General features: G+C 37.9%; 1 protein-coding gene across 1 annotated transcript; it reads right to left on the reverse strand.

Annotated features, from left to right (window-relative positions):
- Positions 1-358: 358 nt before the first annotated feature.
- On the reverse strand, positions 359-13,156 carry PLA2G10 (phospholipase A2 group X). The gene is made up of 4 exons (XM_086759936.1): positions 12,798-13,156; positions 6,830-6,995; positions 3,631-3,737; positions 359-1,064 (listed from the first exon to the last, which is right to left on the reverse strand). The coding sequence occupies exons 1-4, from the start codon at positions 12,850-12,852 to the stop codon at positions 919-921; spliced, it is 474 nt and encodes a 157-aa protein (XP_086616062.1). The 5' UTR covers positions 12,853-13,156; the 3' UTR covers positions 359-918.
- Between the last annotated feature and the right edge of the window lie 2,738 nt (positions 13,157-15,894).

Consider the following 15,894-nt stretch of genomic DNA (forward strand, 5'->3'; position numbering starts at 1 on the left):
TTGTCCAGCAATTCATGTTACTGATTTCTTTTCCTAAAATGTTTCAAAAAACTATGACATGACCCTAGCTAAAGCAATCTTTACAAGGTAAACTTGAACTTTGCAAACTCATGCTGTCCGAGATCAACGACTCATGGGAAAGGCAGTTGGTCCCAGTGACTGCCACTTTTTTCATGTATCTGTCTTGGTGATGGTTTGCACTTGCACTTTTAAATCTGACTCTGAAGTTTTAAGGGTAGAACTTTTCCCTGTGTCCACAGGAAACTCAGAATGTACATAGAATAAGGAGCTTGAGCCATATCAAGCGAACAACTTCTTAGAAAAAATTATTTTAAAAATAAATACTAGGATAAAATAATTGTATTAGGCATTTTTTATTAGAGGTAGGACTACTTAAGGAGAATGAGATGCAAAAGTTAAATTAGGCTTGATAATAAGTGCTTAATATAGGTGAGAGGGCTCTTTGTGCTGATACTGTCACTTCATGCATTTCTTCCAGTCAGTTCAAAGGTAACAAATGTTACTGGAAGTGTTAGCAGAAAAGTTTGATTTGTATCTTATAGCCAGTGGAGGGCAGATGGAAAGTTTACAGTGAATGATGCTATGAATCTGAAAAACCTGTGAATCTGAATATAAACAAAATTAATTCTAAGTCAGTTACTCTTCAAGTTGATAAAATCAAATTCCTATTTAGCCAATAAAAGCTTACATTTGAATTTGCTTTTAGTCCATGCACTGTAAAAGGTAAATAAGAGGATAAATGTTTACTTTGGCAATTCTGGAGTGGAGAGGCTGAAGTGGCAGGAAGGAGGATCAGGACAGGGGAAAAATATTTGTTGTCACTACTGTGACAAAAAAAAAAAAGTCATTTTCAATTCAAATACATACAGAGTTTTTGTAAAGACTGATGTCATGTATCTAATACCTACACAAAGGTTGAATCTCACCACACATAAAATCTGGCCATAAAAGGTATTTTGTGTGATAGGGAGCTTTAGAAAAACATTTGGCAGCTTCACGGTCACATTCACATGCCATTTTTTGACATTTGTCTTCTAGTGATTCTGAAAGAAAACACAGTAAGTTTGATGTTAGTCTGAAGTAATTAAAAATACCAAATGGAATACCAAGAATTGCTACCTCACGTTGCATATTTGCCATGTAAATGGCTCTTTTATTTCAAGTGCAATAGGAACTGTACTGAGCTTTAGTAAGGCTTACAGTTCTGTGATCTTCTTTAGGCAGAGCTCCATGCTAGGACTTCTCAGCAACAGAGAATATACAAGCATAGTTTGGTTTAGTGACAATTGACAATCAGTGGAATTATTTTGGCAGGTGAAAATATAATAATTGGGTAAAGAAATAATCTTCTTCATGTACTTTAATAAAGGAACTCTGACAACTGATTCCTCTTTAGAAAGTGGTATGGACCCTTCCTGCCCACCCTGTTGCTTTATTGAAACTTGAGTTTGGGAAGATATTTTCCCATTTCACATATGCTTTAATCTACTAAAGGATGTAGGATTAAAATTACATATGTGAAATAAGGGATGCAAAGATGTTCCATATTCAGCTTAAATTGCCCGCCTTTTTTTATTAACTCAGCCAGTAAGAAGTTAGGTAAAGCGTGTTTAAGTATGATAAAATCCATGTCTGGCCATATTTGTTTTATAATTGTAGTGTTGTAACTTAACAGATTTCGTGGCAATAACATTTCCTCTTGGCATTAACGCTTTCTTCTACAGCAATATATTTTGGTTTTATTGTGCCAACCCAGAAATGGATGTTTTTTTTCTTTCTGCAACTGTCTGTAAACTGAAGAATCCTTGATTATATTTTGTCTGAGTTATTAACATTTTGAAAGCTTAGCTGAATCCCTGCTTGAGATTTGTCTAGGAACAGAAAAACTGTTCAGTTTTTTGAATGAACTCAAATTCTGCTGTGAAATCAAGTGTTCTTAATATATATATGTTGATGCTGCAACTAGCTACCCTAAGAACTACTCAATAACATAAGTAGCATAAACAACATGATAGGATTAAAAAACCCCACAAACCAAAACATTAACTGAGAAGAACTATTCCTTCTCTTGTTGTTGCTCCAAACTTAATCGTCTCCATAGTAGGCAAGGAACTTTGTTTCAGCTTTGTTTCTTGATGATATGCCTACTGTCTTGGCCAGTAATTTCAAATATTGCCAGCTGCTGGACTAGAATGGGAGCAGAACATTTACAGCCAAACATAGGTGGACTGTAACTTGACAGTTAATTTTGAGAAAACGCTTAGTACCTCTGGAGTAGAGCAGGAAATTAGCAAGTAGAGATTCTACGTAAGGTAGATGCTTGGGCGAAGTAAATCAGGAAAGGAAATAGTTTCAAAAACTTTCATTTGATTTCAGGTCAGGCAAATTCTAAACTGAGTTATGAAATTAGAGGTTTTTGTGTTGCCTTTAAATGGTAGTCAGAAGCTCAGATCCATTGTAAACAAGTTTTATGTAAGTCTGTATTTTTGTGGTGCAGATAATAAGCAATTCTCAAGCTGATTTGGATTCTAGGTAGTGGCATAAAATTACATGCAAAGTAACTGACCTAGTACCTGATTTAAAAAACAAAACAACAAACCATACATAAAGCAAAACAAACAAAAAAAACCAACCAAACAAAAAAAACTTCCAAAACCTAACAATGACAAGAAAAAACCCTGAAAATTTTAAGGGCTTGTGAGAAGGTTTAGTTTCAAAAAGTCTTTGAAGTGTATTGGAAAATATTTGCTTAAACTTTGGGAGTTGTGAACAAATAAAGTAAAAGACATTCTGCCTTTTCCTTGTAAACACTTTTGTTTGTTTCTTTGAGATCTCTTTGTCCTTCTCTTTTATATTACAGTATGGCAAGTATATTACATTCATATTTCAGAGGAATTGAACAAAATTTGTCAGGATGTGGTCAGACATCTGTTGCAACTTGTACACTAATTATGTAAACATTTTCAAATAACATTTTACAGCTTGTGGAGATGTTACTTCAATAAATAAACATAATCATCAAATATTTTATTACCTCAGTGTTTGAAACTGTAATTGTGAATTCATTCATAAATGCAGCCACTAGCAGTTGGCTGTGGAACTGCTCAGTGGTAAGTATGCCAAAAGCTTGTTAATCAGAAACTTACAAATGGTGTGAAATATTTTTTGCTAAGTATAAAAAAGATCCTTTTAAAACAGTTGTAATTTTTTTGCTTCCTGTTTGTAGTTGCTCTCCAGTTGGCGACCTGCAGGGAGCAGCATTTGAGCAGGTTCCTCAACATGTGTAAATGCTGAGTAAAAGGCGGGGGGGTGGTAGTGTTTTCTGAAAAGGTAATAGAAGCTCGTAGATCAGAATTTTTTTCCCTTATGTATGTCAGTAGGTGGGGATTAAGAAGAAGAAACTGCATTCAGTTGGTTGGCATAGCTTTCTGGTGGCACAGCTTACCCTGGTAAAAAAGTCAGAAAAGGAAGGATGGTAAAATAATAATTGTATAGTTAACAAAGGAAATGTCTTTCTATGAAGTCAATGAGACAATCGGTAGAAGTAGTGGGGGAAGAGAGGAAGGAAGAAAACCCCAAACCAACCAAAACCTAGAACTATTCACTCACCACACACAGCCTCATTGTCTTCACATTCCCAGTGGTAACTTTCTATCTTTGGGTGACAATCTGCTTGTTCTGCCTTACCATAGCAGCAGTCATGGTTAAAGCAGCACCTGAGAGTAACAGAAATGGGCTTGCCTTAATTCATAATGTGGTGATTTATGGTCACATAATCTGAATGGTTTTTATCAGCATGTTTCTACACACTGTGAAATAATAAAACAGTCAACATACGCGAGGGTACAAATAATTACCTGCTCAGGAATCAAAACAAGAGAATTGTTTAATAGATTATCTGGAAAAAATTATTACTCTTTGTGTAATCAATGATGAGGAAAATGTCTTATACACATTGATCTAGTTGAACTTCCTCATAGATGACAATACAAAGAATCTTTAAAGCATTCTCGGTTTTAAACACAATAAACGTGTGTGGGTATGCCTCCCTCTTAATTCCTTCCAAGAAAAAGATTAAATGCCAGAACAGTCTGTCAGATAATGTATTTTTCTGACAGTTATTGATACTACTGTAACAGTAATAGAGAAGGGACAAGAAGATTTGTTAGGCCATAGCATACTACCATAAATGTCATCTTACAGCAAAGTCCTTAGTGTCCGAAAAGCTGAGAGTAGGTGAAATGTTCAGGAATAAATAGGCATGGGTGCTGTTTAATGCCATAATATAACTAAAACTGCTCAGTATCCTGGGAAAATTTGGAAAATTGCCCCAAATTATTATTTCAAAATGGTCCTTGTCATAATTGGGACAATGAATTAATAGACTTTCTATCACATTGTGGAACTGAACAGTACAGGTATGCATTAATGGCATATTTTAATGTTTAAAAAAAATAATTACTCTTCTGGTGTAGACTCATTGCAAGCCCAGAATAGCAAGTTGAGGAGATAAGAGGGATCTGAAATTAGACCGCATGAAAGTTTTTGCTGCAAACTAACTGTACTTTTTTTTTTTTTTTTTTTACTTAGTGGAAGAACAGGATCTATCTGCAAGCTCTTTGCATTTAGTCATTCAGTTTCCTTCTGGTAGCCTAAAACCATGACATTACAGTAGGCATATGATGTTTAGATCGTGCTTAGGTTGCCTGAGGAATTTGTGTCTGCAATAAGAAAAGTTAATGCTGTGAGCTCTCACTTGCAATTACTGTTTTTTCCTGTGCTTATTAGATAATTACTTGGTAATTCCACATGAATCTCCATTTAAAGATCCTGCAGTACATAACAGTTAAATAGCAGATGCCTGGGAATCAATTTAATGCATAGAAATAAAAAAAAAAAAATTAAAAATTACTTCTAGTGAGTCTTTGTAGCAATACTAAGGTAAATAAACCAGGAAATCTGGCTTCTTTTGCCACAGCGCAGTCTATCTTAATGTGTTCACAAAAATTTTTAGAATTACTTTAGTCTCTTTTAAGCTTTTTAAATAAAAACAGATGCTTAAGGATTTTACATTTTGTCTTATGAAACCAATATATGATTGTCTCCATTTTAAAGTTTGTTTTTAGAAGTGGCAGGCAAATATCTAAATTGCAATAACTGTTATATGAATAATTCCATTACAGACATTCTTACCTCAGATTAAGTATTTCTGTATTTACAGTTAACTTGTTTTCAGGCATAATTCTGAATGTAAACAGCCTACAATGTAGCTCAAAACTTCAAGGAATCAAACTTGGTAAGAAGGACTGTCTCTGCAGTCGGTGCAATTCTTGATTTTGTTCAAATGCAATAGAGTAAGTACACTCACTTCTGGCTTGTTCTTAACATTCTGTGTGGTCTGGGTTTTAATAGCCAAATAGCTAACTATGTTTTGCGAAGAAGCAGCTTCTTGCTACTGTAGGATTTCTACAAAGCGAAAAAACGGCCTACAATGAAAGAGTGGCAAACTGCAGATTCTTGATCATTATCTTCAGATTATACAGGTGACCAGAAATAATATTAGTCCCTTCTTTTTGTATGAGTTCCCAGTCATTAAAGTAGCAATTACATTCTACAGAATTGTCTTTAAAGTAACGGCGTACACATCCAAAAACTTGAAATATGTAGGTAAAGCTTCTAGAAGTTTTAGGTCTAATCATGACTAGGATCTTTATGCCAAAAAGGTATAAAGATCCCTTGGGCTGGGAAGGGCCTTAAAGCCCACCCAGTCCAACCTCCCTGCAAGGAGCAGGGACATCTCCAACCAGATCAGGTTGCTCAGAGCCCCGGCCAACCTGGCCTTGAATGTTTCCAGGGATGGGGCATCCACCACTTCTCTGGGCAACCTGTGCCACCCTCAGTGTAAAAAAAAAATTTCCTAATATCTAATCTAAATCTACCTTCCTCTATTTTAAAACCATTACCCCTTTTTCTATTGCAACAGGCCCTGCTGAAGAGTTTTTCCCTGTCTTTGCTATAGGCCCCCTTTAGATATTGGAAGGCCGCTATAAGGTCTCTCCGGAGCCTTCTCTTCTCCAGGCTGAACAGCCCCAACTCTCTCAGTCTGTGCTCACACGAGAGGTGCTCCAGCCCTCTGATCAGCTTCATGGCCTCCTCTGGACCCTCTCCAACAGGTCTGTGTCCTCCTTATAAACTTGAAAATATAAAACCTCTATTTAGGTACTGTAACCAGACAATAATCTTCCTTTCAGCTAATGTTCAATTATAAATTAAATTGATGGTAGTCAATATTTTGAGACTTAGTAACAAATACAAAGGTCTGGTTTTAGAATTATTTTAATAACAATAATTCATTTTATTCAAAAGTTATTTTTCAACAGGCTGAATATTGCATAATTGTCTCTTTTATTTTGGATACTAGTAAAATGGGATGAACGGTAGTAGAATCAAAAGATTTTTCAATTGCATTTAAGAAAAAAAATAATTCATAGATAGCTTGAATGTTTGAGCTTTAAAGCTTCTCCAAGATTACTTTAGTTCTTCAGCTCTTGGCCAAACAGCAACAGCAAAGAAAACTCAATTGTACTTTAAATCCAACATTAATGCAATGAGAGTTTGACTTAAATGCAAGTAAGACTCTGGCAGATCTACAGTAACACAACTTGAATGCTTCAGAGCTTCTTAGCACTCTGAGGTGGGTTTAAACTCAGTTCCCTCACTGATGTTAAATAGACCTAATTAATATTTTAGTCCTTTGTCATCTGCATGCATTCAGCACTTAATTACTTGGGTAAATAGTTACTCTTACCAGTCTACTCTGTCTTTGGGCCATCCTCTTCCTCCCAGACCACAGTAGCATCCATAACGTAGGTAGGCAAAAGGAGATCGTCCTGTAGTACACCTAATGGCTCCGGCTAATTCAAGAATTCCTCTTCGGTTTCTAACGTGGCCTTCCCCAAAAGTGCCTTTGTAAACTGTGGAAGAAAAACTCTTTATTTTTTATTGAATCAAACATGCAGATATAAAAGAGGTGTGGTTTTTTTTTACTTTTGATGATGAATGTCAGTACTTGAAAATAATGGAGTTTTCTTTTTGACACTTTTGAGCCACACTGCTTGATCCAGTCCCTTTTTATTCCAATCTACAGTGAGCTGAATCCTGAACAACTTTCTGAATAGCTGCAGTGGTTTCCTCCCATCAAGGCAGCATACGCTGGCAGACTTCAGTCATTTCCAGTCTTAAAACTGGCAAGGGCTAGCATGTGTTCTGTGGTTTAGGTCCACTAATCTGCTAAGATTAGATGCCCTAAGCATTGCAGTGCTTTTTCCTTGTCATAACATGCAATTTTGCCCATGTTATTTTGTAGAATGTAATGCTTTACGTTTGTCTAAGTACGTCCTCTATGATCAAGTTCTGGTTTTCCTCATGTTTAGACAAAGAAGCCAAATAACTGGCGGCGGTGATGGGATGGGTGTAAAGTGGGGAAATGGCAGGTACTTGGAGTCATTTCCAGAGAAATTAGAAGGAGGGTTTTGGTTTTTTTTTTATGTTTCGTTTTGTTGTTGTTGTTTAAGGGATTCTAACCATTATTTCTCCAGAACAATATTGTATTTAGGAACTTTATTTTAACTATCCCATGTCAGCACTAAAGCAGTAGGTCCGGGGCAGCAGATAAATGTTGAGACCCCAGGTGTCCTTTTTTAGGCATTCATGCCATCCTCAGGTTGAGCTAATGCTTCAAAGACCCTGAATGGTAATAAGCAGGATTTTCTGGAAGTGCAGGCTCCAAGCTATTTACAGTAATTTTTAGAAGTAGGATGAGTACCAAATAAATTAGTGGAAGGCGGCTGATTATAGTTGTCTTATTAATTAAACTAATTATTTATTTTGGTATGAGGAGAACTGTTTATAAACTCCAAGTACTGGATACAGATTGAGAAAGACATTAAACTTCAGTAAGTGATAGCATGTGAGAGAGACAACAGAAAAATATTTAGATTTTGTCATTGAAGGCTTTGATATTTTTTTCCTATAGAATAACTATGATTATACAGTTTGCATGTAATCTGTATACTCATATGATCTATTATAATAGACTAATCTATATAATAGATTATATGATTAGCTGTAATCCGTTAGTGGAAGATCTGCCAGAGAAATAGTGTTACCAGCACAGCTGAGTAACTTGAAGTGTGTGGGATACTGGTGATTTCCAGCACTCGTAACTTCGTGAAACAAAGGGATTTAAACACCTCATGAAGTCACCTGACTAAGAAATACAATTGGTTTGTATGTGAGAAAGGTAAAAAAAGCTTTAGAAAGAATGTTTGTAGCTAGTCCTTACTTATGAAAATAGTTAGGCTTCCTATGACAATATTTAGTACTTCTCTGACTAGCAGCTGCTCCCAGATCTTGTTCCCTCCTGCTTTGGGGTTATGTGATCTAGGGAGAGGAGAGGAAAGTGAAATGAGTGCTTAAACTTGCATATGAATCCTTGGCCATTGATTAAAAGCAATTGCCTCTTGAGGAGTTAAAAAAAGCTTCCTTGGCTATATAGTCACTTGCAATTTCATTTAAAAACTGTTCCATTGGCACTAAAACTTCCTTGCTAAGATAGTGAACAGTATCTATTGTGTCCTGGCTCCCATTCCAGGATATTATCTGCTGTTTAGTTATACAGGTTCTCTGGTAAAAAGATCCTCATGCTTTCCCAAAGGATCCATATGGTGTATTGGGTGGGTTCTTTGGAATCTGTAGTTCTGGGTGTCAGAATAACAGTCACACTGTGGAACTGACACATGATCATCTCCCATTCCGTTGCAGCTCTGAATATATGGTTCAGCTCTGGACAGCAGAAGCATCCATTTGAGTATAACCAGATTCTTATCTTTATGAAGTGTTGAAAGTGTTATCTTCACTGCCAGTACAGGTTCAGTAAATTCCCAGCTGAAAAAAAATTGCAGTAAGGATGCAGCATTACAAATGACAACTGCTTATACTCTTAAAAGTTTAGGGTCTTGTAGCTAGCCAGTAATCTCTGAAGGAATCATGTTAGCGATTAATGGCAAAGCTGGGTTTGCTCTGCATGGTGGTAGTGATTCTGAATAAATCCCTGAGAATTTTTACACTGTGTCTCAGTTTCTGGCAACTGGGGAAGGATGGTGTAGGAATGCTACAAGACAGAAAGAAGAAACTAAAAATTTCCAAGTCATATTCCTAGCTGGATTAGAGAATTGTTTGCTACCTTTGGACAAATCCCAGTCCCTTGATTTAAATTCATCTAAAGTAGAAGAGATGAACTGTCTACTCCTGAAGGACCTCAGGTATAAATCTTTAAAATGTGCCATGTAATTTAAAGAAAAGAATGTGAGCTTTTGTCGTAGCTTAGCCTCAGTGGGGGCCAGACTACATAGTCCCCCCTCACTAAATAAAACAAGAAAAACTTTTTATCCTTGCAATTTCTTTGTGTTACAGCATCTAGACACCCAGGTATAAACCAAGACTGTATTGTACTGTGGATACTCTGAACATGACTAAAGGAAAAGTCTCTTGTCCCAACAGCTTTGTAACTTAAGTTTAATAAAAGCGACAAAAGACCATCCTAAAACACATAGAAATACATATGGAAACAATAAGACTATCAGTATGATGATGGTAGCATTACCATCATGATGGTAGCATTGCCATTTAATGTGTTATGTATTAGCAACACATTAAAATTTCCAAAGTATTTTATCAAAACTTCAGTGGAATACAGAGAGTGAAGTGACATTCTGCATATTTCCGAATGTTTCATGATTAAGGTATGTTTTTAAAATCTTCAGTGGTTTTTTGTTTGTTTTTTTTTATGAAGACATTGCATTTATCTCTATGGACAAGAGTGTTCCTATAGGTTTGATAATGCATTCCTGAAAGACTAGTGCCATCCCTCTATGTCTAGTCTGTTTTTTTTTTTGTTTTGTCATGCAGATTGTGTGCAGCTCTGTCGAACACAATCAGCAAACTCAGATTTGACTGGATATGGTGTAGCTGCTTTAAAAGTAAATGTTGAAGGGAAACCAAGACTATACCAATCCTAAGGTTACTTTAGGCACCATAAAATATCAGATGGGGAAAGAAAAAACCCTAAACAAATCTGTGCAGTTGTTTTTGAGACTGTAATGACAAGCCACGAGGTGATTTTCTGAAGACTGAAATTAAATAAACACTAAAGACAGTCTCAGAGAAAGTAACAGTCAGTAATCACATTATATTTGTGTTGTGCTTGATTTTAAAACTGTAGTTCCTGTTCCCCAAATTGGAGCCCTGCCATGTTTGGAGAGTTTGAACTTCGTTGCACTGTCTTGATTTGTTGCCTGTGTAGGTTCTTGAGAGTTCAGATTGCACTAAATGCTGTACATTATTATGTCTTTGCGAGCTCAAGCTGTTTTGCACTATACCTTCCTACTCTCCTTTTTTTTTTTTTCCTAGTTTTCTGAATAGCTTACAATTATGTTTAAAAATCTAGTCCCTTAAATTTCAATAGAGGGGGGGAAAAAAACTTAGAAACACAATTTTTTTTGTGAAAGATCATATTTCCCATAACATTTTACTCTTTGCAGTGGGCACAATGCAAACATAATAATTATTTTCACAGATACCTATTTTTATTGAGATGCCCAGCTTTGCATAATTATTACACGAGCTACATTAATCATTAGCGTCTAATACAGTCTATGATGTTTTGTGGGTTTTAAAATAAATTCTAAGCCATTCCTTAAAAGACTGAGGCTACAGAAACTTTTTTTTTGTTAAATATGTGTAAGATTTCCTATAGTGATACTTCCTTTGTACAGTCACAGTGCTGCAGTAGTTCAGAACTTGAAACTTTGGAATATGCAGACTTTTGATGCATCTCCAAGATCTTGCCAGAAGTGGAAACCTTTGAACTGTGTGCATTATAGAACCTTTTTTTTTTTTCTGCTTACATTTGTTCCCTCTTATTTCATAAACTATCAGGAATGGCCTTTTTCACCTCATCTTGTTGCCCAGACTACTGATGTGCTGTCTCCACAAACTGTGGTCACATTTAAGTTTTTTGAAAGGATAAATTTGCCTATTTTGGTACTGAGGACCACATATTGAGAAACAGGTAAATTGCATTTCCCTTCCTCCTTGCTGCCTACGGACTGGGTGACTGTGATGCCTGACTCAGAGCTATCGGACCAAAGCCGGGCTCTTTGTAATGATCACTCTAGGCTGGCAGAAGCAGTGAAACAGTCTTTGCATTTCTTTCCTTTACGTTCTTGCCGAGGTTTGTGCTGTGCAAGGGTTGAAATCTGGAGGATGATCAAAATGCAGAAGGAATAATAGGGGCATGCTGAGGTCAGCAGCTGGAATTAGGGCAGTGAGCTTGGTGGGATCTTAAATTGGCCCCATTATGCAAGCACCTTGCCTTATGGTCTTTAATCATGCGATTACCTTTTTTCCCCACCCCCAGACCCTGCTTCATTCTGTGCACACAGTGTGTTATAAGAATGAATTGAGGCTCCTGTCATTAAGATCCTTCTCTTTGAAAGATTTGGGTGGGTGAATTTGGAAGCTGTGTAGGAATGTATTTTAAAAGTGCTAGAAAACAAAAGAGAATCTCTAATTAAGGCAGCTGAATGCTATTCTAGGAAACTGGATTTTATTCTTACAACTGTCACAGAGGTTCAGCATGAGGTTATTTTAATCACTTAGAACAATACCTATTGATGTTTACAAATAGTATGTTGAATATCCTGTGGTTGGAGTACCAAACTAGTGCAATACTCAGTGAGAGCCAGGCTTTGAGTAGTTGAAGTTCCACATAATTTTAAGTAGTCGTAGGTAAAATTGGGTTCCAGCGTATCACCACGGGAACCAAAAATTAATTAATGCTTTTTTTTTGTGTTAGCCCACCTACCTATCATAACAGTTTCACAGGTGTGAAAGAAAGAAGTCTATTCAGATACTGTACTGATGGATACCTCAGAAAACCTATGAGGGCTTCTGACTGTAAATGACTGTGAATTATTACAACTGGTCTTTAATACTGCTTAATAAATAGGAAATAAGAGACCAAAAAAATTAAATACTTACAAAGTGAGTAGTCAACTATGCTCAGGTATGAGGCAGGGGTCCTTTAATTACATTCTCACATCATAACTTATTCATAAAGACTGACTCATTCTTTCAGAATAACCCAGTTCTAGCAGTTCCTAGCTTTTGAACTGCTTTGTAAGTTAGGCTCTCTGAGATAGCGCTAGTACCCACAAGAGTGGGGGTGAAGGTACTGGCTTTGTAGAAAGATTACTACTACACATGCAATCTGCAGTCTGATTTCAAATACTGAACTTTTTAACACACTCGCACATTACTGATTAACCTAAAAAAAACCGTAATGAGAGATCTTCCAGCCACATCCTCATGTTGCACATTAAGTTGAGAAACGCAGGGCTGTCAGTGCAGCTGCAATCGGCAGCTGTTAGCCGCTCGGTATTTTCGGCTCGGGTGAGTTACTCCCACGTTCTGCCCCAGCGCACTAGGCAGTCTCGCGCAGTGCTACTTTCCAACGTACGAAGGTGTTCACCTGCCGCGATCGTTTATCTAACCCTCTTTCCTCTCCACCCGCCCGACTCCTACCGTCCCCCAGCCCCAACCAAGCCCGGTCCCCGCCGGGAGGGTCCGGCTCCCCGCTGCAGCGCCCGGCCGGGGCTGGGACCGCGCCTGCCCCAGGCTGAGCCCTGTCCCGGGCCCGCGGCCGCTCTACTCACCGGCCGCCAGCAGCAGCGGCAGCAGCAGGGGCAGAGCCGGGCGGCGGGGTCCCATGGGCAGCGCGGCGGTCGGGTCTGCGCCGCTCCCGGGGGCAGGCAGGGCTGCGGGCTGCTGGCAGAGGCGCCTTGCTGCGGGAGCAGAGTGTGTAGGTGTGAGCCGGTGCAGCTGCGTGCCGCCTATAAAAGGCTGCGCTCTGCCCCGAGTAGGGTCCCCCACAGCCGGAGCTGAGGACCATGCTCTGCTGTCCGTCTGGCCAGAAGGGAGGAGCTGCCGTTGAAGAGCTGGGGAGCGCCGGGACCCGTCACTCGGGCAGCGAAGCGCCGTGCAGAGGGAGCCCTGTAGTCGGGTCGTCTGCGGGTCTCTGGTGAGGGGGCCTCTGCTCCTCCAGGACTTTCCTGCTCTGGTAGCTATAATTTCTCTTTGACTTACAGCACGTCCTAGATAATTTAATCTAGATTTGATGAGCTAAGACGGCAGTGAACTGTGGTTGGTTATAACGAGTGCTGAATACACAGGCTGTACCTGTAGTCTGAATTTGCCAAAATTCATCTCCCAGTTGCTACTTTTCTTGGAGGACTAAAGGACAACCAGCTCCTGAAGTGGCTATGGATATTTGTAGCTTGACAAAGTAACTTTTTAACCTTCCTACAACCAAAAGAATCTTAGACTGAGTAATATTTTGTACATTGTGTAATCTTCATGTATTTTTTCCATTCCTTTTCAAGTCGTGTATTATTTTGTAAAACCTACAACTAGATGCCACATTGCAATCACAGTTCCATTGCTTCTCTCAACACACAAACAATACTGCTTGCTTTTATGTGATTATTTTCTTGCTCATAACGTTCCAAGTATTTCATCAGACCTTTTATTATTGCACTAAATCCAGTGTATTTCCCATCAGTTGTTCAAGCAATCAGGACCCCTGAAGGTTGGGGTATTGATTTTTTTGGGGTGTGTGTTTTGTTTTGTTTTGTTTTCTTCTTCTTCTTCTTCTTTTTTTTTTTTTCCTCCCAGCATTATTATATTCCAGGATATGACCTCCATGGGATCCCATTGAAACCTACACTGCTAGGATAAGGAAGGAGAGATAAAATCAGGTTTTTTACAGAACTTGCCAATAACTTGTTCTTGGTCAGGTCCTCTTACCACTGCAGAGTAGCTGGTAGGTTTTGGGTGGTTTTTTTTTTTGTATGGAAGGGTATTTTCATCAAAGAAATAAAATGTTTTTTTCATGTGCATACTGAAGGATAATTCTACTTTTGTATTAAAATACTCCAATTTCTGCATTACATCATTCCTCTTTAATCAGAAGAGAAGTATGTGGTCTGATTCCAAAAGACAAAAAGCATGCACATGTTTTTATTATGCTCTCATTAATCAACACTCTAAGAAATGTTTGTGTTGGCGCTGAAGTTAAGGTAGTGTGGGATAAATGTGGAAGCACATCATTTTAAGGTAGGATATTGATACGCCTTTGTGCAACTGCATGCAGAACACCAGAAATGATACGTTAGCCCAGTCAGAACTGCACAGTGCTTGAACAAGCAGAAGGAATCATGGTATGAACTTAACAAACCAGAAGAAAGCAGGATTTCCAGTTCAAGAGCTTGTATTCTGCAAAGGGATCAAAGTTGTTGGGGGCTTGCTGTGTGACCATGACTTGCTGCTGATTGATACGAAGTAGCTTCTGATACACTATGCTATGATGCGCTGCCAGCTAGTCTTTCTGTCCCTGTCTTTTGGGTGTTATTAACATAGTGGACCACAGCTATCCGTGTTTCCCAGCAGAGGTGGATTAAATTACTAGTGAAATAGGATCTGTGCAACCATAAAGGTCGTCGATGACCCTGAGAAGTCTTGGTAATGTACAAGTCGTAATAGAAAACTAATCTATTTGGGATAGATTTTTAATTTTTTTTTAAAGATTTTATTGCTACTGCCATCAACGGGGGCAAAGCAATTTTCCTGTTACTCATGGAGTCACGTTGCTAATTACTGTTACTCTATTTTCATACTGTCACTTATACTGCATTTGTTTACCGACTCTTCCGGTCAATAAGTCACACCTATTAGAACATTTTAATAATGTTCAACAGCAGTTTAGTGAAACTTCCAGTTGAACAGTATCCCATCCAGCATACCATTGGATATGACAATGAAAACAGTATCCAGGGGAGCAATATGAAATACATTTCATGTTTGTTCTTCAGGAGACTGACTGATGCAATGTGTCACTGCACTTGATGTTGGATTAGTGCAGTTGATATGTTTTTCTCTGAAGGAAGGAAAGTAATCTTAAAACCATTGAAAAATCAAGTGAGACTGAACTGTTTAGATTACAGCTCCTTCTGTTAGAAAGGAGACAAAGATGTGAAGTGACAAAAACTATATGAAGTAATGAAGTACGGAATGCAAGTCAGGAGTTCTATTTCCTATGATTTGTAGTAAAAGTTCAAAAGAGAACATCTAGTGAAGTTGGAGCAAAGGGGGAGAAATCTGATAGAAGGAAATACTTTTATTGACGAGGAGTTAGGTTGTCCAGTTAATTACCATGGCATATGGCTAAAAAAATACACTAGTAATAGATTGGAAGTTAATATGGATTACAATGATTTCTTTTTAAGAGATTTAAAATTTCCTTTAAACTTTTAAATAAAACCTTATGTGGCAGTGCAGACCGGTCATATTCACTTTTTGTAGTGAAGCACTTGGTAACTGGTATAAGTTGTATGTGACAAATAGCATTTTCCTCCTTTCTGACGAGTTAGTTCTTTTTGTCAGCTGGAGCTGGGCAAGGGTGGGGAGAAGCATTTGCTTTTCAAATATACTTACTCAAACTCAAAGTTGCATGTGATCAATGGTTGCTTTAATTAAGTTGTTTTAAAATCTGAGAAATAGATTAATATAATTGAGACATACAGTTGTACTGAGGAACATTCTCATGGCATAACAATATTATGGGCAAACTTGTTAAGTTAGTTGTAAAAGCCCGGTTTCTCAGTGTCTGTGTGTGATTCTGTACACGCAGGATAGAGTATATTAATCTAAAATGTTAAAATGTTGATGGAAAGTGGTAGAATGGTCTAAAATATG

Source organism: Chlamydotis macqueenii, chromosome 15, assembly GCF_036417535.1.
Source record: "Chlamydotis macqueenii isolate bChlMac1 chromosome 15, bChlMac1.mat, whole genome shotgun sequence".
NCBI classification, from domain to species: Eukaryota; Metazoa; Chordata; class Aves; order Otidiformes; family Otididae; genus Chlamydotis; species Chlamydotis macqueenii.

Bases quoted from the DNA above. Each gene is read 5' to 3' on its own strand.
- PLA2G10 (XM_086759936.1), bottom strand. From the start codon at position 12,852: ATGGGACCCCGCCGCCCGGCTCTGCCCCTGCTGCTGCCGCTGCTGCTG. The intron at 3,738-6,829 runs GTAAGAGTAACT...TGTTACTCTCAG, and splicing joins CCCAAAGACAGAGTAGACTG to GTGCTGCTTTAACCATGACT. The intron at 1,065-3,630 runs GTGAGTGAATAG...GTTTTCTTTCAG, and splicing joins AGACAATGAGGCTGTGTGTG to AATCACTAGAAGACAAATGT.